Source organism: Mesoplodon densirostris, chromosome 14 (genome assembly GCF_025265405.1).
Source record: "Mesoplodon densirostris isolate mMesDen1 chromosome 14, mMesDen1 primary haplotype, whole genome shotgun sequence".
Lineage (NCBI taxonomy): Eukaryota > Metazoa > Chordata > Mammalia > Artiodactyla > Ziphiidae > Mesoplodon > Mesoplodon densirostris.
In genome coordinates, this window is record NC_082674.1 from 63,196,898 (window position 1) to 63,223,664 (window position 26,767).

Genomic DNA, 26,767 nt, shown 5'->3' on the forward strand with positions numbered 1-26,767 from the left:
TAAGCATTTATTCAAGAAAAATGGCTGAACCTTGGTAAGAATAGTAGGCTTGTGGCATTTTAACTTGCCCTATTCTCATTGCCACACTCAGCTCAGTGATAACCTTGAAAAATATCAGCCTTCATTCCCAGGACTGGAGGGAGCAGAACAGAGCTGGACCTTTTTCAAAATTTCATTCCCAAAAAATTGTCAGTATTTGACCTGTCTGATGGCTCTCTGGAAGACTCCACTTAAAAGGCTTATCTTTATTTGACCTTACTCAGAGCTATCCAGTGTGTATGAGCCTCTGTGTCTATGTGTGAGGTGTTTGTCAAAAAACACTTACAGGCAAGTGTTTTATTTTAGTTTCTTAAATATTTATTTATTTTATTTATTTATTTTGGCTGCGCCGGGTCTTAGTTGCACCACTCAGGATCTTCATTGCGGCATGTGGACTCCTTAGTTGCAGGACCTAGTTCCCTGACCAGGGATTGATCCCGGGCCCCCTGCATTGGGAGCTCGGAGTCTTACCCCCTGGACCACCAGGGAAGTCCCCAGGCAAGTGTTTTAATGTCACAATGCATGAGGCAGTGGATAACACTTGAGACAAACGATAGACTAACCAAAAGCTTTAATGGGAAAACTGAGGATGAGATGTCCATAGATATTTTGAAAAGCATTAACATATTCCTAGGACTCTAGAAGACCACAGATGTGCACAGGCCTGAGTGCATGCTGAGGAAAGACCTGAGAGGGACCTACCCTTTACTTTGGCTGCCCTTGAGGCTCTGGGCAAGAAGAAAAGGAAGGCTAAGGCAGAATTGATAACTCCCTGCCCTCAGCGTTGACGGCTATGTGCATGTAGTCCCTCGGCAAAGACTGGGAGATTTGTTGTTTCTAGATGTTTAAGGATATCTCCATCTAGGTGTTAGCTGACCACTAAGCTAGTTGAGTGGCAGCTTCCGTAGACTTTATATAATTTGTTCAGAAAAGTTACTTTAAAAAAACAGCATAAAGCAACAGCAGGAAACCCTAGGGAGGTAGTAGACTCTGATTTCCAGGGTTGTCACATTATTTTTTTAAGATGTCCAGGTTTCAACAAAAAGTTACAAGATATGGAAGTTCAAAATAAAAAATATATATATATGGTCCATACAAAAGATAAATAGCAGTTTAGAAACTGTCTGTGAGGAATCTCAGACATTGGACTTACTAAATGAAGACTTTAAAATAGCTATTTAAAATATGTTCAAAGAACTAAATGAAACAATGTCTAAAGAAGTATAAGAACAGTGTCTTACCAAATAGAGAATATCAATAAAGAGAAATTACAAAAAAGAACCAAATAGAAGATCTGTAGTTGAAAAGTACAATAACTGAAATAAAAAATTGACTGGAGAAAGCTCAGTATCAGATTTGAACAGGAAGAAGAATGAATCAGTGAACTTGAAGATAGGCCAATTGAGATTATCCAGTGTGAGAAACAGAAAGAAAAAAGAATGAAGAGAAATTAACAGAATCTCAGAGTCCTATGGGACACCTTCAAGCATCCTATTATACACATAATGGGAGTTCCAGATGAAGAGACAGAAAAAGAGACTGAAGGAGTATTTGGAGAAATAATGGCCTAAAATTTCACAAATTTGATGACTGCTGTTAATCTGCACATCCCAAAAGCTCAAGGAAGTCCAAGCATGATACAGTCAAAGAGATCCACATCTAGATACATCATAAACCATCAAATGACAAAGACAGTGTTAAAGCAGCAAGAGCAGAGTTATCATGTACAAAGAATCTTCAATAAGACTAAAATTGCTGATTTTTCATCAGAAACCATAGAGGCCAGAAGGCATTGCAATGACATATGCAAAGAGCTGAGGAAAGACACCTGCCTACCAAGTATTCTGTACCTAGCAAAACTACCCTTCAAAAATGAAGGAGAGATTAAGACATTCTCAGATAAACAACAGTTGAAAGACTCCACTGCTAGCAAACTGAACCACAGAAAATACTAAAGAGATTCTTTTCAAGATGAAATGGTGGACACCAGACAGTAACTTAAATCCACATGAAAAAAGTACTAAAGGTAACTACATAAGTAAATACAAAAGACAGTATAAATGTATTTTCGTTTGTAATTCAGTTTTTCTCCTATATGACTTAAAAAGACAAATGCAGTATAAGCAAGTCCCAAATGCATAAAGAAAAACTAACAATTAAAGTGAAAAAACCTGACACTATTTTTTAAAATAAATTTATTTATTTATAGTTTTATTTTTGACTGCGTTGGGTCTTTGTTGCTGTGCACGGGGCGGGCTTTCTCTAGTTGTGGCGAGCAGGGGCTACTCTTAGTTGTGGTGCGCGGGCTTCTCGTTGTGGTGGCTTCTCTTGTTGAGGAGCACAGGCTCTAAGTGCATGGGCTTCAGTAGTTGTGGCTCTTGGGCTCTAGAGCGCAAGTTCAGTAGTTTTGGCGCACGGGCTTAGTTGCTCCACCACATGTGGGATCTTCCCAGACCAGGGCTCGAACCCATGTCCCCTGCATTGGCAGGTGGATTCTTAACCACTGTACCACCGGGGAAGTCCAAAAAACTGACACTATTAAAGGGAGAAATATTTCAAGCCAGCAAAAGGTCATATATTGTATAATTCCATGTATATGAAATGTCCAGAATAAGCAAATCCATATAGACAGAAGGTAGATTAGTGGATGCCAGGAGATGTTGGGGAGGGGAAAATAGGGAGTAACAGCTAACATATACAAGATTTCTTTGTGGGAGCATGACAGAAATGTTCTGGAATTAGATAGCAATATTGGTTGTGAAAATACTAAGAACTAGTGAATTGTACAATTACTTTAATTGGTGAATTTTATGTTTTGTCTCAATTTTGAAAAAAATTGGGGGGGCAGGAATGAACATATGAAGGAAAAGACTGCCTAAAACTGTAAAGATTTGGTAACAGATTTAAAATACATTTTGCAGGCAAGAAAGGGTGGAATTAACATAAAGGAAGTTAAATTAGTGATGAGGACAAATCTGAGAGTCTGCAAAATTACAGAGGAAAAAGAAGAAGAAAATGAAAACGCTGTGAAAGATGATGAGAGACATAAGAAACATAGCTAAGTAAACCAAACCAAGAACTATATCTGTAGCTGAGGAAGAAAGTAATATTCAAACACTTAATTGACTAAAACATCCCTCTCCTGAAAAGGGGAACACTGTATGCAGATTGAAAGTTGTCATAAAAATTCAGGGAAAAATCAGAGACTGAGATACATATCAGAAAAAGATTTTTGAGTCAAAATAAAAAGAAAAAAATCCCATAAATACACAATTTAAAAAAAAGTTAAGAGAACAAAATTTATTCTATCAGGCTTATTTAAAATAATAAATGTAAAAATAATGGAACCAAATCTGTATTTATGGGAAAATTCAAGGATTTATGGACCCAGTGCATTTTCATTAAGCAATGTGACAATGAAGAGACATTTTCACAAGTACACAGCAGCTAGAAAGTATATTCAACCTCTGTACCTTCTTGAAAAATTCACTTGAAGACTCACCCAGCTGAAGAGATGAATCAAAATGAAGAATTCATTACAGAGAAATGAAGCAATGCTGAAAGTGATCAGTGGTGAACTTTGAAGTCAGTTTAACACAACACTCATCTAAATAGAAAATTTAGTTACAAGGTGGGAAAAAAAAGGCCAAAAGTTAATTTTGGAATGAAAGGCATGAAAAGAAAAAACAATTGTATTTTTTGTCTTTTTGACTAAAGAGGTGTCATTTTATTCATGACTTGGTGATCAGATAGGTTAAAGAAGTGTTCATAAAAAATAAATTGGACTTGATTAAAATTTAAAACTTGTGTGCACCAAAAAAAACACTATCAACATAGTAAAAAGGTTGCTCACGGAATTGGGAAAAACATTTGCAATTCGTATATCTGATGAGAGATGACTATCCATAATATATGAAGAAGTCTTACAGTTCAACAACAGCAAAAAGCAATCTAATTTTTAAATGAGTACAGAATCTGAAGAGACATTTCTCCAGGAAAGATACAGATGGCCAAAAAGAACGTGAAAAGATGTTTTACATCATTAGTCATGAAGGAAATGCAAATAAAAACTATAAAGAGATACCACTTCATACCCATTAGGATGGCTTTTATGAAATAAAAAAGAGCACGGGTTGGCAGGGATATGGTGAAATTGGAACTCTTGTGTATTGCTGATGGGAATGTAAAATGGTATAGCCACTGTGGAAAACAGTGTAGTGGTTCCTCAAAAAATTAAGCATAGAATTACTATATGATCTAGCAATTCTGCTTCTAAGTATATACCCAAAAGAATTGAAAGCAGGGATTTGAACAGATAGGTTCATAGCAGCATTATTAACAATAGCCAAAGGGTGAGAACAATCCAGATGTCTATCAACTGATGAATGGATCAATACAATGTGATACATACATACAATAGAATATTATTCAGCCTTAAAAAGGAGTGAATTTTTGGGGCTTCTCTGGTGGCGCAGTGGTTGAGAGTCCGCCTGCCGATGCAGGGGACACGGATTCATGCCCCAGTCCGGGAAGATCCCACGTGCCGCGGAGCGGCTGGGCCCGTGAGCCATGGCTGCTGGGCCTGCACGTCCGGAGCCTGTGCTCCGCAGCGGGAGAGGCCACAACAGTGAGAGGCCCTTGTAACGCAAAAAAAAAAAAAAAAAAAAGGAGTGAATTTCTGACACATGCTACACTGTGGATGGACTTTGAAGGCATTGTGCTAAGTAATACAAGCCAGTCACAAAAGGTTTGGAGGAGGAGGGAAAACGAGTTATTGTTTAGTAGGTACAGAGTTTCCATTTGGGAAAATGAGTTAATTCTGGAGATGGATGGTGTGATGGTTGCACAACAATGTGAATATACTTAATGCCTTAACTTCTATACTTAAAAATGTTGAAAATGGTAAATTTTATGTATATTTTACCACAATGGAAAAAAGCTACCAAAAAAAAAAAAAACTCAAAAAGAATTTTAAAACTAGATATCTGTCTTCCAAATTATTGTTGAGTATATAAAATTAGCAAAATAACATAGAACAAAAACAGGAAACAAGAGGGGCTTCCATGGTGGTGCAGTGGTTAAGAATCTGCCTGCCATCACAGGGGACACAGGTTCAAGCCCTGGTCCAGGAAGATCCCACATGCCGTGGAGCAGCTAAGTCCATGCACCACAACTACTGAGCCCGCATGCCACGACTACTGAAGCCTGCGAGCCTAGAGCCCATGCTCCGCAACAAGAGATGCCACTGCAATGAGAAGCCCGCGCACCACAAGGAAGAGTAGCCCCTGCTTGCCGCAACTAGAGAAAACCCACACATAGCAACAAAGACCCAACGCAGCCAAAAAAAAAAAAAAAAAAAAAACAGGAAACAAGAAACTTTAAGATAGCATAAATAAGTGAGATGAATGGATTACGATGAAACATCTTTAACTGTGATAAGTAATTTTGGCATACATTGGCATTATGTCACACATACATTTAAACAAGTTCAATTACATGTATTTAACAAAAAGAGAAGAGGAGAATGAATCTTAAAAGTACAAGTGTGTTGTACCCTCCACACTCTTTTTTTTTTTTCCTCCACACTTACCAGCATATTATCATGAGAGAGTTTGAAATGAGAGGTGGGAAACCTCAGTTCTCGAAGTTCAGTGTCCACATTTGACTTTTATAGTTTAAGCATCTTTTAACTTGCTTCCCTGAGTATGATTCTAGAGTTTAAGTGTTTTTAGTACAATGTGGTCTCTAAACACAAGTCAGGTACTTCATCAGGTGCTTAGATGCAGGCACAGTGATTTGTTACAAGCCAGAGGGAAAAAGTGGGCTCTGATGGATTTATTGAGCAGACAAGATATCAATTTCAACCTTCAAGGATGATTTTGACCCTGCATGTTTTTTCACTTTATATGCTGACTTTAAATTCCATTTAAATAAAATATATCTCTATTTGAGTGTGAAAAAAAGATATTGAAACTATATACATTTTGATCCCACTATATATTCATTTAGAAGGATCCATAACCAAAGTATGGTCGAGTTTTTTGGTTTGTTTGTTTTCTGCTTACTTTTCTGAATTTTCTGCAATGACCAGGTTATTTTTTTTTTAAGGTCACAGAAACTTTCAGCTTATGTTCATCTTTTCTTCAACCAAAAAAGTATTAAAGTTCTTACCATGTTTCTGGCAGATACTATGCTAGGTGCTACATTTATACGGCTGTGCAAAATAAACATGCCCCCTATGATCATGTTCAAGTGGGGAGACACATATTAACAAATAGATACAAATAAGTACATAATTACAAATGATGAGTTAGGAAAATAAAGAAGAGTTTTAAGAGAGTAAAAGGATCCAGTTTAGTTTCAGGAGCCCATGAAGGCCTTTCCAAAGAAGAAACTTTTGAGCTGAGATCTAGAGGATATAGATAAGTTAGGCAAGCAGAGAGTGGGGCGTGAGAGTGTTCTGGCGGAAGGGAACAGAATGGGAGGAGCTCCAGAAACAGGAAAGTTTGATGCATTTGACAAGTGAGAAGAAGGTAGTGTGGGTAGAGCAGAGCTGTGGCTATACATGGTTAAAGATAGGTAGGTTCAAGATGATCCAGGGTTGTGTAAACCATATTAAGGCATTTGAACTTTCTTCTAGTAGGCAACTGTGGTTTGATTTACATTTGTAAATTTTTTTTCAGGCTGCTATATAGAGAATAGCTTGTGGATGGAAAGGCAGGGAGCCCAGGTGCAGGGAGGGTCAAGAAGTAGAAGTGAGGATACCAGTTAGCTGAAGGCTGTTGCAGTAATTAGTGTCAGAGATGGTAGCACCTAGGATTAGAGTGATGATGACAGAGATGGAGAAAAGTGGACACATTCAACTTATTTTTAGGAAATAGTTCTTCCTGGACTTGGTAGTAGAATATGGAGAGTAAGGGAGAAGGAAGTGGAAAAAAAAAGATTTCTAGTTTTCTAGAATAAGCAACTGGGTAAATAAAGGTGCCATTTACTGAAATGGAGAAGCCTGAGGAAGAAGCAGATTTGGAGAAGATGGTCAAAATATCTGCTTTGGACATGTTAAAAATGAGATTTCTGTTCCACATCCATGTAGAGATGTTAAACCTGCAGTTGAATGTAAACAAAGTCGGTTTACAGTTGAGTTTGTATGCAAGGGCACTATCTAGAAGGTGGCTCTGTTCACGTCATAAACATATGCCATTTTTTATGAAAACATCCAGGTGTGAAGATTCCAAATCTCCTGTTAGAGTTCTGGAGCAATAATGTTAACTCTCTTCCTGCCCGAAACGTAAATCTTCACACATTCTGCAGCTGTGCACAGATGCAGGAAAATAACTACACATACATTCAATAGCATATACACATATGTGTGACAACACTCTCTTTCAACTGCCTCTCAGCTCCAAGGAGGTTGATTCTCTTGTACATCCATTCACTGCTCTCAGGAACTTAATTATTCTTCCTTACCTAACTCTGAACCTGACATAATCACCTCTCTTGGAGAATAAAGGGAGGTGGTGAAGAGACTCTCACGTATAGTTGTTTGTGTTGTATCATAATATATAAAACAAATTTTTTTTTATGAGGAAGGGACATCTTTTTCTGATTTTTCCTCCAAATGCTTTAGAGGCTAGCTGTGTCCTGAATGCTAGAATCTGAAGCTCAGAAAACAGGTTCCAGCTAGAGATATATATTTGTTGGTCATCCACATGTAGTGTTCCATACATTGATGATCAATGAGTTCATCCAAGAAGAGAAGAGAACCCAGTTCTGACCCCTTGAGGAACTCCAGCATTGAGAGATTTGGTGGAGGAAAGGACACTAAGGATTTACCAGAGAGGTAGGGAGCAAATAAAAGAACGTGATGCCACGGAAGCAAAGAAAAGCTGAGTGTACATATGACCCAGAAGGCTTAATAGGATCCTTGCAATCTGTCCTGAAATATAACTCATGACTTATTTATATTTATACTGTACAAATGAACTGATACTTACCCAGCTTTTATTGCCATACACATTTTAGGTGCTTAGAAAATTCATGAAGTATGGAGTACCAGTTAAGAAAGAAAAGCATCTTTGTAGAAGATAATTCTATAGTTACTATAAACTCTTGTACATCCAGAGATGTTCTTTTGCCTCTTATATGTGACATGGATAAACTTCTCTTATCAGTTCCTATATTAGTGGATTTAAGAATATTGAAATATATTTTAAAGAAAATAAAGTTACTTTCGAATCTTGTATTACTTTATCACATAAAATTTTCCTTACAATGTTTTGTCTTTCGTATTATTGTCAGATTAAGCTTCCTAAAATGTAACTGATTGCAGTTCCCTTTATTAAAAAATCCTTAATGATGTTGCATTTCATGTACAGTAAAATTTACACTCTTTACCCCTTTAGCTTGGGATTCCATGCCCTGCTGAATTTTGTCCCAAACAATTTTTTTTTTTTTTTGCGGTACGTGGGCCACTCACCGTTGTGGCCTCTCCCATTGTGGAGCACAGGCTCCGGACGCGCAGGCTCAGCGGCCATGGCTCACGGGCCCAGCCGCTCCGTGGCATGTGGGATCTTCCTGGACCGGGGCACGAACCTGTGTCCCCTGCATCGCCAGGCGGACTCTCAGCCACTGCGCCACCAGCGAAGCCCCCAAACAATTTTTAGTATCTCCCACCACTGTCTTTAATGCAGTCCATAATACAGTCTGACCACAAAAGTATCTGATTTTTTTGTTTAATCTGTTTTCCTGCTTCCTGGTCTTTGCTAATGCTGTAACCTCTACCTAAAATGCCTTTGTTTCTTCCTCTCCATATTTCAAAAGGCCTACTTATTTTCTAAGGTACAAACTATTTTCTCCTCCTGAAAACGTGCCTGAGCCAGAAATTGTCTCCCTTCTAATTTATATGTCTCCTCTTATGTCATTTGCTACTCCAGTATATTGTTGCAATATTGTACATTTCTGACAGCTTCAGTTTGACTGATGTCTCCTTCTGATTACCCTGTAACACTCCCATGGTAGTGCCTTTTTTATAGAAGTGGTTTAAGAGGTAAATTTTTTGTCTTTCTTCAATCTGTACTTGTGTTAACTGTACTACTTTTCCATTTTTCTGTAGGATCCAATGATGCCATTGCTCCAGACTTCCCGGCTCAGGTGCTAGGCACAAGGAATGATGACCTGGCAGACACTGTTAACATTAAACATAAAGAGGGGATCTACAGTAAGAGGGTGGTAACTAAGGCATCCTTGTCAATGGGGAAAAAACCCTTTCAGAAAGATAATGCAGGTGACTGGATTGGCTTTGTGTATTCTGTGGCTTTTTTTTTTTTAAAGGAACTGCTTTATTGATAGATTGATTGATTGATTGATTGATTGATTTTTGGCTGTGTTGGGTCTTCGTTTCTGTGCGAGGGCTTTCTCTAGTTGTGGCGAGCGGGGGCCAGTCTTCATCATGGTGCGTGGGCCTCTCACTATCGCGGCCTCTCTTGTTGCGGAGCACAGGCTCCAGACGCGCAGGCTCAGTAGTTGTGGCTCACGGGCCCAGTTGCTCTGGGGCATGTGGGATCTTCCCAGACCAGGGCTCAAACCCGTGTCCCCTGCATTGGCAGGCAGATTCTCAACCACTGCGCCACCAGGGAAGCCCTCTGTGTTGTTTTTTTTTTCCTGTTCATCTTAAATGAGAGTATTGTCCAGCCTTTCTTTTTTTTTTCTGCTTTGTTAATGCAAACTTTTCTCCTAGCTGTTTTATTGGATATGTGCAAGAAGTAAAATATAAAATCTTTTTAAATGCTTTAGATTTTTTAAAACTGTAGACTTTATTTTCACTATGGGAAATATATTGCAACTTTTGAAATGAAATAATATCCATTTAAGTATGTTTTAAAGACTAAAATTCGTAGAAAATCTTGATTAAAATGCCTCATGAATTTATCTGTCAGATGGTACAAACTAATGTCTCATAGGTTGGATTCTGCAGGAAAGTGTATGGCTCACATGGTGTTTTAAATTTTTTTAAATTTTGCTGCCAAGATCTAAAAATAAGATTTTGGGCTTCCCTTGAGAAGTCAGCATTTGTAGTTGCACTCAACTTGTATTCCTCCATGGCAGTTATCAGTTGACCCTGAGGCATGCTTGTCCTCTGCAGAGAGGACATACATTCTCCTGTTGGCTTCAGTCCCCACGAGTCTCGGACTCAGTCCACTTCATACATCTACCTTGTCAGTCTGGTGACTGTGGGTATTTGAGTTTTCATCCTTGCCCCCAGATACAGGTCCCACTGTTTTATAAAAGCTTTTAATCTTTAGGAATCTGCATGATTTTTTTCCTTTGCATCCCTGACATTGTGCTTCTTTAACTGATGCACAATAGTGTTTATTAAATGAAAATTCCAGGAGCCACTGAAAATTCTACATGTATACTTGCGTGTGTTGCTTTGTTGCATTTACAGTTTTTTATTCCTGTGCATAGCTATTAGCCAAGTAGGACCTACTGATCCCGGGGCAGTATTCAAACATAGGCTGGCTCTGTGTTGCGGTTTTGGCATAGTGTTAATGACTTCATGTGATGTTAATGCTTTTATGAGGAAACCGAATGAAAGACTGCTTGCTAAAGTGCACACATTTATTCTTCCACATAACTTTTTGTTGCACTGAAAAGCATTTTGAAGTCTTTTGAAATAAGATAAAAGAAGCACATCTGCCAGTTAACATTGAGGCTGCCATGTAAATAGAAAGGCAAATATTTTTGCAAAATGTAGTTCATAAATGAAAACTCTCATATACTAGCTATGTACTAGTGGCAGTTTGGTACATATAGATAACTCTGTGATCCCACTGTCAGACAATTGAGAAGGAGGTGGATATGGAAAAATTGGCAGGGAACAAAGTGATAGACTAAGGGAACTCCATCAGAAGTCTGCACAATGAACTTACCAAATATAACTCCCCTCTAGTTTGCATTTGGTAAGGATGATGTGTGTGAAATAAAGTTGGGCTTTGTTCACTGAGGGACCCCTATAACCTCCCACGTGTTATGTGGGTCTACTGCTACTATTATTGTTGGTCTATTTCCAGACTTTACATCCTAAGGAAAAGTCCTCCTATTTCACCGTTGGAGAAGCCCAGCCTCAGAGCCTCTCACTTTAAAGGATTAAGAAGAATAGAGGGAAGGTACCTGCTGGGGAAAATTGAATAGTGACTTTTGTATAATAGCTAAGTGAGCCCATTAAATATATCAGAAGTAAAAATCTCAGTAGAAGGATTGGAATATAAAAGTGAGAAAATCTGTTAGGAAACAGAACATAAAAAGAAGGGAAAAGGAAAAAAAATTCAAGATTGGCCCCAGAGGGACAACATCAAAAAACAGGTGTTCCATGGAGATAATAGAGAAGATAGGAAAGAAAAACTCAAAGGACTAGTATAGGAACAAATTCCAAAACTGAAGGATATGAATTTCCATGTTAATAGGAACTGTCATGTACATAAAAATCCACACCAAGGCACATGACCTTGAAATTTTGAAACACTGGCAAGGAAAGAGATTCTGAAAGCTTCCAGAAAGAAAGCAGCTACCTTGGGCTTCCCTGGTGGCGCAGTGGTTGAGAGTCCACCTGCCGATGCAGGGGACACGGGTTCGTGCCCCGGTCCGGGAAGATCCCACATGCCGCGGAGCGGCTGGGCCCGTGAGCCATGGCCGCTGAGCCTGCGTGTCCGGAGCCTGTGCTCCGCAACGGGAGAGGCCACAACAGTGAGAGGGCCACGTACCGCAAAAAAAAAAAAAAAAAAAAAAAAAAGAAAGCAGCTACCTTATAAAGAAATGCAAATTAGACTGACATTAAGCTTTTCAAAAATAATACATGGAACTAGAAACCAAAGGAGTAATGCCTTGAAATTCTGAGGGAAAATTATTTCACTAAATAAAACGAAGGAGTAGATTTAATTTTTTTTAAAGGAAAACATGGGATGGAGGAAATGGGGCCAACATAGAAGAGAGGGGAAAGGAATTGCCATTGCAGCAGTGGTACAGAAGATCTAGAACAAGTTCAGATTGAGGACTAAGAAAAAGGTCCAGTTGATAGAATACCTTATGTAGTTGACTGTATTTAGAAGAGATTTTCAATTCTATTTACATTTATGAGGATGATGTAGGGATTGGTATATAGAAACATAGCAAATGCAAAAATAGGCAATTATTAACTCCTCAGTAAAAGCAAAACTTTGTAAAAGAAAATAAATGTGATTACAGTATACTAGTTGGTTTAACTGTGAATAATAGAAACATAACACAATCACTGAATATTGATTTAATCATCATGACTACAACTTACATAATATATAAACAGTGAACATTAATATAGGGCTAAAACTTTTCAGAAGATATATTGAGGGAATATGGGTGTGACAGGAAAGTTCTATAAAAGGTAAATCCATATTGATCATAAAAGGAAATAAAAAAATAATTTCTGGAACTAAAAAGGATACAGCAATATAAAGGCATGTTATTTGGAAGCAAGGATAGTGATACTAGAAGAAATGGCTAAATAAATCGGTGGTTTTTGAAAACTGTTGATTTCTGTTATAAGTTTACTGGAACTATTTGACTTTCAAAACCATTTGTATATGTTCTTTTGATTAGATTACAGTTTATTTTGCTTTACCTCCCAAAACATGGAAGAGATAGAAAATGATATATTTGGCAAATACTAACTAAAATAAAGCTAATGAGCAATGTTAATATTGACAAAATAAAATTCCAGGCCAAAAAATATTAATATATATTATGAGTTTACCGTGTAATAACAAAAGGCTCAAATATACCAATAAGATAAAATTTGAGTTTATTTTCTTTTACTCAAACTTGTATGCAGGAAAAACGACAGGAAAATATAGGTAAACCCAACAATACATATCTATCAGAAACTGAGAGACCAGGAAAGAAAATTAAAGTAGACAAGATTTTAAAATGGAATTTAAAAGTTTGACTTACTATAGAGAACTTTTCGTTTTTTAAAGAACACACGGAACACTTAGAAAAGTTGATGAAGCTGTTGGTTTTGAAGAATTGATGTTCAAACACAACAGCTTCTTTGACTACAGTGTAGCTAAATTAGAACTCAACAATAAAAACATGGAATAACAAAATGAAACAAAAATCTGTTTTATGGGTTAAGTAGTAATCCCCCCAAAATTCAGGTCCACAGGAAACTTCAGAATGTGATGTTGTTTGGAAATAGGGTCTTTGCAGATGTCATTAGTTAAAGATCTCTAGGTTATATCATCCTGGATGTAGGGTGGGCCTTAAATCCAATGATTAGTGTACTTATAAAAAGAGGAGAGGAGGCCACATGAAGACAGGAGCAGAGATTGGAATTATTCTGTCCAAAGCCAGGGAGCACTAGGGGTCACTAGAAGCTGGAAGAGACAAGGAAAGATTCTCCCAGATAGACTTTTGAGAGACCATGTTCCTGCTGACACTTTGATTTCAATTTATAGACTCCAGATCTGTGGGAGAATAAATTTATTTTGTTTTAAGCCGCTCAGTTTGTAGTAATTTATTGTGGCAGCCCTAGGAAACTAATATACCTAATATGTAAATATTATATATATATATATATATATATATATATACTAATATAATAAACATGTATTTGAAAATTTAAAAATGTAATTCTAAGTAACTCAGAAGTTAAAGTCATACTGGAAGTTACAATATATTTAAAACTAAATAATAATAAAATTCTGCTATCAAAATGTATAGAAGGTAGCCAAAGTGATTAGGGGTAATGTTACACCCTTAAATACAAATAATAAAAAATCGAAAAAGAATCTAGAAGATTTACACTACCAAGTATCAAAACTTATTATAAAACTAGTAATTAAGACAGTGTGATGTTGGCACAAGAATAAACAGGCTGACCATAGAAGAGAATACTCCAGATTCACATATATGGACACCTGATTTACAATAAAGGTACCACTGCAATATGGTGGGGGAAAAGATGATCTTTTCAGTAAAATGATGTTAGGTAAATTGGATGTTAGGGATAAAAAAGAACTATGACCCCCCCTACATTACACTGTACACCAAAATCAATTCCATATACTTTAGATTTAAATATGAAAGGCATAGATAGATGGATAGGTCAGTCTTCTGCAAGAAAATACAGAGGAGTATGTCCTCACAATCTTGGAATGGGAAAACATTTATTAAATTGGATCCCTACCCCCCAAAAATAGTAGCCATAAAAGAAAAAACTGACAAATATGCCTCATTAAATTAAGGGATTCTATTAATTAAACACCAAATAAGAGAGTAAAAGGCAAGCCACAGAGTGGGGAAGATATTTGCAATACATATCTCATAAAGGACTTCTATCCAGAATATAAAAAGAACTCATACAAATCAATATGAAAAAGTTAGTCCAATTTTTAAAAAGGACAGAAGACTTGAATAGGTACTTTTTATAAAAGACTTTCCAATAGCCAATGAACATATGCAAAATATTCAACTTAATTCATCAACAGGGAATTGCAAATTAAGACCACAATAAGATATCTCTGCATCCCCATTAAAATGACTGAAATGAAAAAGTTAATACTGTGTTGGTAAGAATATAGAACAAACAGTACTTATTCACTGCTGGTAAGAATGTAAATTGGTAGAGTGACCTTGGAAAGCAATTTGCCATTATCTACTAAGTTACACAAAAGCATAACAGAGCAATTCTGTTCCTAACTATATACTCCACAGAAAAGGATTTGCATGAGCACCGAGGCACACATGAATATTCTTTTTTTTTTTACTTTTACAGTTTAATTTGCAAACAGAATTTTTATAGCATTATTTTTAACCAAATCATATCTTGAAAACTGTTTATATAGAAAACCCAGGGAAAAAGTGAACTGTTCATTGTGGAAGGCCTTAAATTACATTATTACAGTAGAAAATACAGGAGGTAGAAGATAACTGAAAAGACTAATGCAACATTAAATTCAAATCTATAGCTCCTGTAGCTACTTAAAACATGGTTTCAGAAACTAAGTCCAACATTTCCAGTAACCATAGAAACAGTTCAAATAAAATTTGCCATGAAAGCCCTTATATCATGCTTGATATAGGGAGGTAGGAAGATGTAAGAACCAGGACACATGAGACATGACATTTTATCTACAACTCCTGTTTGCTTTACTGAGGGTGTAGTTTCAAATTCGTCACCTTCTTCAGCTTCAGACTCAGATTCTTCTTCAGCATTTTTGAGCCACTCTACAAACTTTTTCATTTGCTCAAGGAAGACACTTTTCCCCTTGGCAACATGTGCATCTTTATACCACTTGAGAATGGGTTCTTCACTCAGAACTTCAGCTTTATAAAAAAGCACCACTATTTTCTGGAAGGCTTTCATGAAATGAATGTTGTCATAGCAGTACTCCTGAATCTTCAGTAACAGAGTCAGCTCAGACTGACCTTGAGTTGTAAAGGCAGCAAGTAGAGGGCTGTATTGCTTCAAGTGCTTGATGGCTTGCTCTGCTACAAGCTCCTCTTTTTTGTTCCATTCCACGGTGCTCATTACACTGGACCATACTATTCTGATGACAGCTAATTCTGGGATGTTGTTTTTTTTCATCTCCTCCTTGACATACAAAATTATATCCTTAAATGGATCACCACGGGACACCTGTTCTTGAAGTTCTTTCTGGAGTTCCTTACGAGCTCCTATGGTTTGCTGATTCCAAACATACTGTGAAAGCTCTTTCAAGCCTGCCTCAGTAAAATACTTTGTGAAGTGTTCAACGCTTTGTTTATTGGCAGGAAAAAGTTCCATCAGTCTGTTATCCATGCTCACTTTCCGAAGACTTGGAGCTACTGCATTGATATCTTTTTCATTTATCCATGATTTAAAGAGCTTTACAGCAAAAGCTGCTGAAACCCCTTCTTTAACCAAATTCTCATTATAAAGGCTATTAAGAATGGATGCATTAAGTGTTCCATTAGCCAGAAGAACACCAGTCAACATAGCCAGCTTGTTCCTCTCCGACTCTGAAAAACCCTTTAAGAACAGCAGCAGCTTTTTAACTTCATCTTCAAAACCTTTCTCCAGGTATTTGTAGCACCTGATTAACTTGTTAAAAACCTGAGCAAATGCTTGCATGGTCTCTAGGTCTTCTTGTGGTGCGAACACACTGACATCTGTACGCATCATGTCATCTGCCAGTGTACCACCTGGGGCCAGCATTCCACCGGCCACCAGAATGTCAAAGAATGTTTCTGCATATCGGTGGTAATCAAGTTTTGCTCCTGAAGCATCAAGAAACTTTGCTACTGCCTCCAAATCAGTACCAGTTTCAGTTAAGCCTTGAATAATGCAGTTTTGAAACTGAGTAGGGTCAAACCTCTCTTTTTCATCTTTTTCTGTTTTTTTTTTTTTTTTTTTTTTTTTTTTTTTTTTTGCGGTACGCGGGCCTCTCACCGCTGTGGCCTCTGCCGTTGCGGAGCACAGCCTCCGGACGCGCAGGCCCAGCGGCCATGGCTCACGGGCCTAGCCGCTCCGCGGCATGTGGGATCCTCCCAGACTGGGACACAAACCCGTGTCCCCTGCATCGGCAGGCGGACTCCCAACCACTGCGCCACCAGGGATGCCCTCTTTTTCTGGCTTTAAAACGCTGGCCTGATAGCGTTGCCTTTTGCTGCTTTTGATTATTCATAAAAGACACCCGAATTTAAGGCGAAGAGAAAAGAACCAGAAATCCCAGAGGTGGCGGCAACTGCAGCGGTGTGTCCTCTGCCACATGAATATTCTTTACAGCAGTTTTTGTAATAGCTGCAAACTGGCAATTACCCAGATGCCATTATTTTTATATTTATTATGCCATTATTTTTCCAGTAGTATGAGTGAGTTGTACCATATTAACACTGTTGAATAGTAACCAGTAAATGAGACTGAGTAAAAGACAAATATATGTTTTAACACTTAACGAATCTTACAAATATAATGTAAGAGGAGAAAGCAAGACATAAAGGCTATGTGCTGTATTATTCCATTTATATAAAGTTCAGAAATATAAGTAATGTGTTGAATTTAAAATGGGGTGTTATGCTCAGCCTGGGGGAGATAGAAAGAATGAGGGGAGAGCATATAGGGTTCTAGGCAGATTTTTTTTTTTTTAAACCTGGGTACATGTTTACTTTTTAACAATTCACTGAGTTCTCTGTGCATTTTTTGATACATGTCTTCTGATACATAATGCAAAAGTTTTTTTTTTTTTTTTTTTTTTGCGGTACGCAGGCCTCTCACTGTTGTGGCCTCTCCCGTTGCGGAGCACAGGCTCTGGATGCGCAGGCTCAGCGACCATGGCTCACCGGTCCAGCCGTTCCGCGGCATGCGGGATCTTCCCGGACCAGGGCACGAACCCGTGTCCCCTGCATTAGCAGGCGGACTCTCAACCACTGCGCCACCAGGGAAGCCCGCAAAAGATTTTTTTAAGATACTTTTTTAAAAAACAACAAAAAATAAGTACTTAGAAATGAATCTAACAAAGGACATGCAAAACTAATGTAAAGAAAATGATAAAGCTTCATTGAAATATATTAAGGAAAGCTTAAATAAATTCAGTGAATCGCTACTCAAAATTCCAGTAGATTTTTTCATGGAACTTGACAGGCTGATTCCAAAATTTTTTGGAAAAATCAAGAAGTATTTTTAAAGAATAAGGTAAGGGAACTTGCCATACCAGACATCAAAAAACTTTGTGTGTGTGTGTGTGTGTATATATATATATATATATATATATATATATATATATATATATATATATTTATATATAATTTATATATATATAAAATATATATATTTAAGACCTCACTTGCAAAGGAGTAAACAAAGAAAAGTGGAACAACATGTTGACCCAGAAACACACCCATGAATGTGGAAACTAATATATGATACAGATGACATAACAATCCTGGAGAAAGGGTGATCTATTCAGTAGTGTTTGGGCCATTGATTATATATGTAAGAAAAAATAAAATCAGATCCCTGCTGCACATTAAACAAAAGTGTAGTCCAAATGATATTAAATGTAAAAAGGAAAACTTTAAGCTTTTAGAATTTAGATGACTGTCCTTTGACCATGAAAGAATGATTTCTTAAATAAGACACACAAAGCACAGACTATGAAGGAAAAAGAAAATAAGTGGTATTATTAAAATGGAAAATTTTGTGCACCAGAAGACATCATAAATAATTCAAAGACAAGACACAGACTGAAAGAAGGTATTTGAAACTCATACAACCTACAAAGAAATTTATAGTAATGTTCATTGTAATGCTTTTCAATATTAAAAAATTAGAAATAGCCTCATGTTTACCAATAGGTAAAAATTGATATATTAATTCCATAGAATTCTACATAACACTGAGAATGAGTTAATTAGAGTCACTATGAGTAAATCCCCCAATCGTAATACTGAGTGTAAAAGGCAAGTTACTTAAAGGTACACGGATTATTATACCCTTTATATAAAGTTTAAAGACATGCAAAACAATCCAGTACATTGTTGACGAATACATGCAGCACTGTATAGTAAAAAGTTCAAGAACATCCTTGAGATTGACGAACTCTAAATTGAGCTTAAGGTTGCTGCTGAAAAGAGAATGGTATTGAGACTTTACACGGGGTATCATTATCATTATATCATTATATCTGTAATGTTTTATTTCTTAAGCTCTATAGTAGACACATTGGTGTTCATTATGTTGTTTTTAGTAATGTCTATTGCCTTTCTGACTGCTTTGTTGAAAAATATTCATTCTTAGAGATAGGAGATGAATCTCTTGTCAATCCATTGTAAAAAACATAACCATATTAACTGCTTGATAACTGTATCCTAGTTGTTGTATGGGTGATTTTTAATTTATTTACCAACATTATTATTTTGCACTTGGCGTTTTCTCATACAATAAAAAAGAAAAGGGGACTTCTCTGGTGGCGCAGTCGTTGAGAGTCCGCCTGCCGATGCAGAGGACACTGGTCTGGGAAGATCCCACATGCCGGAGCGGCTGGGTCCGTGAGCCATGTTCACTGAGCCTGCGCGTCCAGAGACTGTGCTCCGCAATGGGAGAGGTCACAACAGTGAGAGGCCCGTGTACTGCCAAAAAAAAAAAAAAAAAAAAGCTGATTTTAAAAGACCAATAAGGTAGATAAATCTCTAGCAAGTATGACCAAGAAAAACAGAAAGAAAATAGAAAGCATTAGACAAATTTAACCTCAGGAGATTTTTAAAAATTATATAAATACTATATATAAAATCTAGATGCTATAGATGCTTTTCTAGGATTATATGAAATATCAGAATTTGCCCCCTAAGTGACAAAAATTTTGAATAGGTTTGTTCTGATGTACTTTTCTACTTTGAAAGATACCTGATCTGGATTTTTTTTTTAACTGTTGCATCAAATCAGCAAAGAACAGATTTTGTTTAAAGTGATTGTACACAGAAAAATATGGAAAACTTTCCAAACCCCCCAAAACTGTCATATGTTATAAAGTCCTTAAAACTGTCACAGCTTTTATATGGTTGAGCCTAAGAGATGCTTTTTTTCCTAATATATAATAAAGAGGTTTTTGTTTTTGTTTTTGTTTGGGGTAGAGGGGGTGGATTACTTGCTTGTATTATCTTTTCCTTCTCCCTGGGATCAAATGACTTCATTATTCCAGATGCTCAAGCTCAAGTTCTCATCACTGGGGATGAGGACCTCTCAGACAAAAACCAGAAAAAGGAGATCTACAGTAAAAGGGCAGTGACCGAGGCTGCTCTATCTGAAGAAAAAGAATCCTTGCAGAAAGACACTACAGGTAGTGGAACTGAATTATCTGCCTATTGTTTTATTCTGACCTTCTAAAATGAATATAAATAGAAAAGTATTATATATTCTTGCTCTCTTCAACCCTCCATCTTGTTCATATGTGAAATAGGATGTTAGCAGCAACTTTTGGTATACACTGGCAGGTAAAACTAACATTTTTAAAGCCCTTTGAGATATTTTTGGAGAACTTTATGAATATTATACACAAATTAATCTCATTGCCAGAAATTCACATAATGGACTTTTAAAAACTCTACTGATAAAAACATTTGTTACCATGAGATGCTAATTCTCTAATAAAATTGTTTTACATAGGCCTTTGTTCTTCAGGAATTTAGCTTGTTTACTTCCTAACTACCTACCCAGTTAATTTACTTCGGTAGGACTGTGCTGATTAAAAATGCCTGTAAAAGTGTGTTTAGTTTAGGATAGTTTCGGCTCTGAGAGATGAAAACAAAAACAAAATGACATTGGCTTAAAGAAGACAGAAAAGAGTATCAGGGAACAAAGCTCTTTCTCTCCTGTTGCTTCAACATTTTAGCCTCCATTCTCATGCTGTAGTTATCAGACACGTATTCCAGCCAGCAAAAAGGAAAAAAAAGGAAAAAGAAAAAAGTGTATTTCTTCTTTTAAATACTTCTCAAAAGTTAAATGTACCATTCCCCTTCCATCCTATTGGCCAGACTTACTCACATGGTCACACCAACCTATGTGGCCAGGGAGGCTGGGAAATATAATCTCTATTATGGTATGCCCAGCTAAGTCAGGTTCTATTTTAGAGGAAAAGGACAGTGGATTTCACAGGACAGCTGGTAGTCTGCCACAAGTATAAATAGAAACATATTTTGGAGTATAATTAGCCACTTCTCTTTTTTTGTGTATTGCTTCCTTTTCAGAAGTTATATTGTATTCTGGGCAAATATTGTATTCGAAAGTTTACCCGCTTTTTTGCTGGTTTTTTTTAATATGAGAAGATATTTTATTATTTTACTATGTAACATATTAGTGAATATACCCAATTGTATTTTCTCAAATGGCAAATGAGACGCAGGATAACATTTCTCTTTGATTCCTGAAAACCTCAATATCACCTGTCTTTTGGAGGATTCAGTTTCCTACGACATCTATGATACTGTCTGCGAGGATACCAATGGTGCTTAGTAGTAAAGAACATTTTGCTAAGTTGTTCTATCATGGGTCCTTGCTCTAAGTATTCACCTTTTTCTTCTAATCTGGTTTTCAGCACTAGATCATGTGTTTCTTCATTATTCTGCACAGGATCTGGCGAGGGATAGGTTTTGTGTGTTCATACGGAATGTCCACAGAAGGGTGATAGCATACTATTGTCCTGCCATGAGATGTCAAAGCAAGCTCTACTTTGCAATTATAGTCATCTGGAAGAGAAGAATACGTAGTTTTATGACAAACACAATATAAGGCTCCATTTTGAATTGGAAATAAATGTTTCAAGATAGTTCTGCTTGATATAGCCCATTTTACTGCTGCCAATGCCATGGTGAATCAAGATGCTTATCAGGTGGTATGAAAGATGATTTGAAGAGAAACTGCTTTTAAAATCTGCTTCTCAACCCGGGTCCTTAGAGACACCTTTTTTGCTGTTTTTAAACAAATGCTTCAGAAAAAGTTTTGATCATGTTAATCTCATCAAAAAGTTTTCATTGCCCTTGAAAATAAAAACTAGGACTTTGCTGGTGGTGCAATGGTTAAGAATCTGTCTGCCAATGCAGGGGACACGGGTTAGAGCCCTCCTGTGCTCCGCAACAAGAGAAGCCACCGCAATGAGAAGCCTGTGCACCACAATGAAGAGTAGCCCCCCTTGCCGCAACTAGAGAAAGCCCACGCACAGCAATGAGCACCCAATACAACCAAATAAATTTATTTGTTAAAAGCTTCCTTGGTGGTGCAGTGGTTGAGAGTCCGCCTGCCGATGCAGGGGACACGGGTTCGTGTCCCAGTCCGGGAAGATCTTACATGCCGTGGAGCGGCTGGGCCATGGCCCGTGAGCCATGGCCGCTGAGCCTGCGCGTCCGGAGCCTGTGCTCCGCAACGGGAGAGGCCACAACAGTGAGAGTCCTGTGTACCGCAAAAAAAAAAAAAAAAAAAGAATGAAAGCTAAACTGTTTTAGCCTAGTCTTTCACAACAGTAGAATGGGCTCCCAAAGAACTTTTCAAATGCTAATTTTTCTCTCTTTTCCTTACAAATTCTATAATAAATTATATACTTGCACTGTTTCTTAGATGTTCAGTTGCTTTCCTGATTACATTTTTTTCATATGTAGTCACCTTTGCCCAAAACGCTTTTCTCTTTCTATCTCAGTTGTTTGGTTTTTTTTTTGCGATACGCGGGCCTCTCACTGTTGTGGCCTCTCCCGTTGCGGAGCACAGGCTCTGGACACACAGGCTCAGCAGCCATGGCTCACGGGCCCAGCCGCTCCGCGGCATGTGGGATCTTCCCAGACCGGGGCACGAACCCGTGTCCCCTGCATCGGCAGGTGGACTCTCAACCACTGCGCCACCAGGGAAGCCCTCCATCTCAAATTTTTTTGTTTTAAACATCTTTATTGGAGTATAATTGCTTTACAATGGTGTGTTAGTTTCTACTTTATAACAGAGTGAATCAGCTATACATATACATATATCCCCATATCTCCTCCCTCTTTCATGTCCCTCCCACCCTACCTATCCCACCCCTCTATGTGGTCACACAGCACTGAGCTGATCTCCCTGTGCTATGCAGCTGCTTCCCACTAACTAACTATTTTACATTTGGTAGTATATAAGTCCGTGCCACTCTCTCACCTCGTCCCAGCTTACCCTTCCCCCTCCCCGTGTCCTCAAGTCTGTTCTCTACGTCTGCTTCTTTATTCCTGTCCTGCATCCATCTCACTGTTTATCCAGCATAACTATCTTCTCACACTAGTAGATGCTTGAGAGGTATTTTGAAATAATTTTTGTCAGCTTCCTGTCTGAATCTTGATTTCCCTCTCTTAGGTTGCAGTGCTGCTGCTGCTTCAGAGCAGTCAGCTCAACTACAAGACATGAAGATTGATAGTCTACCAGACACTACAGCCACTAAACAGAAAGAGGAGATTCACAGTAAGAGGACAGTTCCTAAGGAAGGCTGGCCCGAAGAGAAGAAATCCTTGCAAATAGGTATTGCAGGTAATGGGGAGTGGGGTAGGGGATGTGAGAGAGAGAGAGCACGCACACGCAAACACCTGTGTCTACGTGTTTCCACTTAATTCTGATGAGACTGTAGTCTCACAATTTAAACAGACTTCCATTTTTAAATTTTTTGCTTTGTTATGCATATCACTTCAGTGCTTCTTTGTCTGTGTGGATGTATGTATTTATTTGTAAGATAATTGTTACTTCTGGGAAAAGATACTGGCAATTTAGAAATAAAATTACAATTAAATACCCAAGGCTGATAGTATTAGAAGTGAAGTATCATGTCTCAACACTGAAACAGGGGAAAGCTAAGGCATTCCAGATGACTGTGACAAAGACAGAAAGAACCTCAATACAAACTTCTTAAAAATTACAATAAAAAAGACCCAAGATCAAATCTATTTATGTTTACCCATGGCCCCCTTTTTCTAATAACATAAAAGAAAAGTGTATCGGACACAAGCCGTTACTACCTAGCTGTCAAACTTTATGTCTTAGAGGAATATAGAACAGTATCCAGATAAGAAAAGAAAGGAGTCAAGAAGCTAATCTATCGATACTGTATTTTGAAGATAGTCCTTGTGCAGCTGCTAACATCCAGAATGTATTAGATGGGGCTTCCCTGGTGGCGCAGTGGTTGAGAGTCCACCTGCCGATGCAGGGGACATGGGTCCGTGCCCCGTTCCGGGAAGATCCCCTATGCCGCAGAGCGGCTGGGCCCGTGAGCCATGGCCGCTGGGCCTGCGCGTCCAGAGCCTGTGCTCCGCAACAAGAGAGGCCACAACAGTGAGAGGCCCACGTACCCCCCCACCAAAAAAAAAAAAAAGAATGTATTGAATGGTTTTCCATAAGGGCACCAAGACTACACAGTGGGAAAAGAATAGTCTCTTCAACAAATGGTATTGGAAAACAGGATATCCACATGCAAAAGAATTAATTTGGACCATTACCTTTTACCATATACAAAATTAACTCAAAATGGATCAAAGATCCAAACAGAAGAGCTAAAATTATAAAACTCTTAGAAGAAAACATGGGGGAAAAGCTTCATGACATTGGATTTGTCAATGATTTCTTGGATATGACATCAAAAGTATAGGCAACAAAAGCAAAAATAAATAAATTATACTATATCAGAATTTAAAACTCTGCTTCAAAGGACACAATCAACAGAGTTAAAAGGCAACCTGTGGAATAGGAGAAAATATTTGCAAATCATGATAAGTGATCGAACTTCTAAAACTCAACAACAAAGAAACCCAATTTAAAAATGGGTAAAGGACTCGAATAGACAGTTCTCCAGGGAGTATATATGAATGGTCAACAAGTATATGAAAAGATGCTTAATATCACTAATCATCAGAGAAATGCAAATCAAAACCACAATGAGATACTACTGCACACCTGTTAGGATGGGTACTATCAAAATAACAGAAAATAACATTTGTTGGCAAGGATGCAGAGAAATTGGAACCCTTGTGCACTGTTGGTGGAAATATAAAATGGCACAGCCATTATGGAAAACAGTATGGAGGTTCCTAAAAAATTAAAAATAAAATGACGATATGATATAGCAATCCCACTTCTGGGTGTATATCCAAAGGAATTCAAAGCAGGATCTCAGAGATATCTGCACACCCATGTTCATTGCAGCATTACTCACAATAATCAAGATATGTCCATCAGCAGATGAATGGATAAATATAATGTGATATATATACAATAGAATGTTATGCAGCCTTAAAAAAAGAAAATCCTGTCACATGCTATAACATAGGTGAATCTCAAGGACCTTGTGCTGAGTGAAATAAGCCAGTCACAAAAAGATAAACACTGTATATTCCACCTATATGAAGTATCTGAAATAGTGAAAATCATAGAAACAAAGTAGAAAAGTGGCTGCCAACGGCTGGGGAGAGAAAGGAGGAGAATTAATGTTTATTGGGTATAGAGTTTCAGTGTTGCAAGATGAAGATGTTCTAGAGATCTGTTGTGCAACAGTGTGAACATACTTAACGCTGCTGAACTGTATGCTTAAAAATTGTTTAAGATGGTAAATTTAATCTTCTGTGTTTATCACACACAAAAAAGAATGTATAAGATGAAAAAACAACATTGCAACTCTGCAGTGGGTAGTCTAGGAGACATAGCTTGGAAAAGAAAGATGGAAACATAACCTGCAGAAGCATACTCTAGACCAGGCTGCACAGAGGAGATGAGTGGCGGGCAAGTGAGAGAAACTTCACCTTCAGCTCCCTATCGCTCCCCATTCCTCACATTACCACCTGAACCATCCCCCCACCCCCCACCCCCGTCTGTGGAAAAATTGTCTTCCATGGCACTGGTCCCTGGTGCCAAAAAGGTCGGGGACCGCTGCCCTAGAGGACCCTCAAGGAGAAATGGATTATACAGAACACTAGGGAGCTTGAACACACATATTTAGCCCATGACAGACCATAGATATGAAATTTAAAAAAAAATAGCAGAGTTAGAGAAACATCTGGAAATAGTGAGGTTGATGTGTATAAATGTTTGTATGCTTTTAAAAAAAAACTTTCAAATGCTCATAGAACATTTTTTTCAACAGCTTTTTTGATATGTAATGCACATATATATAATTCTCCCACTTAAATTGTACCATTTAATGATTTTTACCCTATTCACAGATATGTGCAACCATCAACACAGTTGATTTTAGAACATTTTTATCACCTCAGAAAGAAACCTCCCCCAAACCCTAAGTCAACCACTGATCTACTTTGTCTCTATTATAAATTTTCCTATTCTAGACCTTAATACAAATGGAATCATTTAATGTGTGGACTTCTATGACTGGCTTCTTTTAACTCAGCATGATGTTTTCAGGTTCATCCAAGTTATGGCTTGTATCATTATTTTATTCCTTCTAATGGCTCAGTAATATTTCATCGTATGTATGTATCACATTTTGTTTATCTGTTTGTTGATGGACATTTGGTTGTTTCCACCTTTTGGCCACTATGAATAATGCTTTTATAAAATAATGATTTTATATTTATAAAATATAAATGCTTTTATATTCATGTACAGGTTTTTATATGGACAGTATGTTTTCATTTGTCTTGGGTATGTACCCAGGAATGGAATTCCTAGATCATGTGATAACTTTATATTTAATCATTTGAGGAGTTGTCAGACTGTTTGCCAAAGTGGCTGCACCATTTTACATTCCCAGTAGCAATGTATGTGGATTTCAATTTCTCTACAAACTCACCAACACTTATTATCTGACTTTTTCATTGGATCTATTCTAGTGGATGTGAATTTGTATTTCATCTTGCTTTTGATTTGCATTTGCCTCATGATTATGATGTTGAACATCTTTCTGTGTGCTTATTGGCCAGTTGTGTGTTATCCTTGGAGAAATGTGTATTAAGATCCTGGCCTGGTTTTCATTTGGGTTATTTCTCTTTTTTATTGAGTTTTAAGAGTTCTATGGATTCTAGATACACATTCTTATCAAAATTTTGATTTTGATATGTTCTTCCATTCTGTGAGTTAAAATTGGGAAGTATTAGTCCTCCAACATTATCTTATTTTTCATGATTGTCTTGGCTATTCTGGGTCCTTTACGATTCCATATGCTTGCAAAATTTCTACTAAAAAATCAGCTAGGATTCTGATAGGGATTGTGTTGAA

General features: G+C 37.6%; 2 protein-coding genes and 1 pseudogene across 10 annotated transcripts in view; 1 reads left to right on the forward strand and 2 right to left on the reverse strand.

Annotated features, from left to right (window-relative positions):
* ALMS1 (ALMS1 centrosome and basal body associated protein) overlaps nt 1-26,767 on the forward strand; it is a 245,357-nt gene that overhangs the window by 159,767 nt on the left and 58,823 nt on the right. For 6 of the 8 annotated variants that reach the window (XM_060117005.1, XM_060117009.1, XM_060117008.1 and 3 more), the window contains 3 exons: nt 9,152-9,322; nt 19,749-19,886; nt 22,910-23,080. In XM_060117005.1, the coding sequence (XP_059972988.1) occupies nt 9,152-9,322; nt 19,749-19,886; nt 22,910-23,080 (480 nt within the window). Of the gene's footprint in view, nt 1-9,151; nt 9,323-11,108; nt 11,162-19,748; nt 19,887-22,909; nt 23,081-26,767 lie in introns of those variants that run through there. The other 2 variants (XM_060117006.1, XM_060117012.1) reach the window with 2 other exon arrangements.
* On the reverse strand, nt 15,092-16,745 carry LOC132501550 (eIF5-mimic protein 2-like). Of its 2 annotated transcripts, none has more exons than XM_060117184.1 (2): nt 16,652-16,745; nt 15,092-16,437 (listed from the first exon to the last, which is right to left on the reverse strand). In XM_060117184.1, exons 1-2 carry the CDS (start codon nt 16,734-16,736, stop codon nt 15,107-15,109), a joined length of 1,416 nt encoding a protein of 471 aa, XP_059973167.1. In that variant the 5' UTR covers nt 16,737-16,745; the 3' UTR covers nt 15,092-15,106. The 2 variants fall into 2 exon arrangements, with proteins under 2 accessions (XP_059973167.1, XP_059973168.1); XM_060117185.1 differs by lacking the exon at nt 16,652-16,745 and having other exon boundaries at nt 15,092-16,165; nt 16,255-16,338.
* Nucleotides 20,945-21,482, reverse strand: LOC132502045 (large ribosomal subunit protein mL42-like; annotated as a pseudogene).